Below are 2,097 nucleotides of genomic sequence, written 5' to 3' on the forward strand. Positions count from 1 at the left end.
TCGGAAATTTCGGAAGGATTTTTTTTGTTTCCCGTTACTTTTTGCTATTTTTTTTCCTTCAAAGAGTGTGCGTGTGTTAGTGTGTGTGTGTGCGCGCGCGCGCGGATTGATGACGTGAGAGTGAGTACTTGAGAAGACGGGATCGTGAGCTGTTGAGAGTATGTCATCGTACTCATAAGGAATCAGGCTCAGGGTTAAGGTAAGGGTTTAGGGAAAGTGTTTGATGGACGTTGGGTACCCGCTATCTCCGCGGGCTAAGGACTTCAGCATTGCTTCTCTCATGTCCGTATCCACCGTCCACCAACTCAGCCCCATGATCGTGAGCAACAGCAACAGCAGCAGCAACAGCAACAGCAGCAGCAACAGCAGCAACAGCAACAGCATCAACCTGGCCCTCCACGGAGGAGGAAGCGCCAACAACAGCGGGAATAACAACGACAACAACAACAACAACCGTAGCAACAACAGTGCTAGTAGCAACAACAGCAACAACAACACCAGCAGTAACTGTGGGAACACAAGAGGACTCGAGCACAGTAGCGTTCTGAGTGGTAACGGAGTTGTTGCTGGTAGTGGTGTAGGTAGTGGAGGTGGTGGTGGTGGTGGTGGTGGCGGAGGTGGTGGAGGCGGTGGTGGTGGTAGCTGTGTTAGCGTGCTGACCGGAGTTCCATACCAAAGGTCGACAGACTGTGTCTTTGACTGGTCTCATCCACAGCACTACAGTCCTGCCATCAACTCAATGGAAGGTAAGAAAACACCTAGTAACAGTAAAATTAATTAATAGTCTTTCGTGTTTAAAGTCCGCAGGAAAATAATATTATGGATATTATAGCGGACGGTTGGCGGGTGTTCTGGTGAGGTTTGCTCCTTCTTTCTTATTAGGCTAAACTTCTACAATTCTTATCGCTGCTTCTTCTTTTCTTTGTATGTTACTCTCCAGTTGCACTCATAATATATAATCTTCGTTACTAATAATAATATGACCGATTTGTATTGCAAGTGCCGTAAAACTGTTACTGTAACTAAAGCAATAAACAGGCAGCCAGCCAGTCAGTTAGTTAGTTAGTTAGTTAGTTAGTTAGTTAGTTAGTTAGTTAGTTAGTTATCGAGTTAGCGAGTTAATGAGTTAGTCAACGGCATAAACATAACGTTTTATAGTACTATCGACCCTCAATTGATCATAATATAAATTAACGCTTGAGAAACACACAAAGCATACTAAAAATGAGTATGTACTGTGTCCAGAAAAATCTAATAAGTCAGTGCACATTACGTTTCCCGATGCTGTCGACACAATTTGGTCTTGTAAGCACCAGTGAAACAGTAAAGCTTTTAAAGCGGTAGCAGATGTAAAAGGTAAACTAATCATTTCGACCGTTAGATGTTTTAATACCACTTAAAATAATGTCGCAGCTTAGACTCACGCGCGCACTTAATATGATAAGGTTAGAATTCCACAAAACATACCAGCAAGGTTGTCTAGTGTTGAGAAATAATAAAACTAAACGAATGTTCGCGTGAAAATTTTGACAATTTTTTTTCTCCTTGTAAACTGAATTGATTTTAAGTGACTGCTCGAGTATCACCACTGCTGGTATCATGCTGGACTTCAGCGCTGATGGCTCTGTTTCGAATCCTTAACGAGGTGCTTTGAACTTGAGTTGTTTTACGAAGTTTTGCAGGCTCTCCAATAACATGGCTTATAAATTTAGCTCGGTCCTATGGGAGATGGACGTAAAAGTCGGAGGTCCCACCTCTAGAACAACTTTACAGTGTTGAAAGGGGCGTAAAAACTATACAAAGGGGCGTAAAAACTATACAATTTTGAAATCTTTAGTATCTTTTAAGGTTTTAGTGTTAGAACAGGCGTGGTCATGATGGTATTTTGAGATTCAAGGTTTTTTGTTTTTGTTTGTTTGTTGTTGTTGTTTGGTTGTTTTTTTTAGAGGCAATCATCGTTGAATTCTTGACCTTGCCAGGAATAGGCCTATTTCGAGTTTCTAAGCGATGGCTTTACGGAGAATATCACGTCGTTCACTATCTTGTGATCAATATGTTCCCTACCCCTTTAAACATTTTTAAGACCCTCTCCACCCC

The 2,097-nt window shown here is 41.9% G+C and overlaps 1 protein-coding gene across 1 annotated transcript in view; it reads left to right on the plus strand.

The window, feature by feature from the left end:
- Positions 1-593: 593 nt before the first annotated feature.
- LOC101856713 overlaps positions 594-2,097 on the plus strand; it is a gene marked incomplete at its 5' end in the record, with an annotated part of 62,934 nt that continues 61,430 nt past the window's right edge. The window contains 1 exon segment of the mRNA XM_035973806.1: positions 594-746. Within this exon segment, the coding sequence (XP_035829699.1) occupies positions 594-746 (153 nt within the window).

This window comes from Aplysia californica, unplaced genomic scaffold, assembly GCF_000002075.1.
Source record: "Aplysia californica isolate F4 #8 unplaced genomic scaffold, AplCal3.0 scaffold00031, whole genome shotgun sequence".
Classification (NCBI taxonomy): Eukaryota; Metazoa; Mollusca; class Gastropoda; order Aplysiida; family Aplysiidae; genus Aplysia; species Aplysia californica.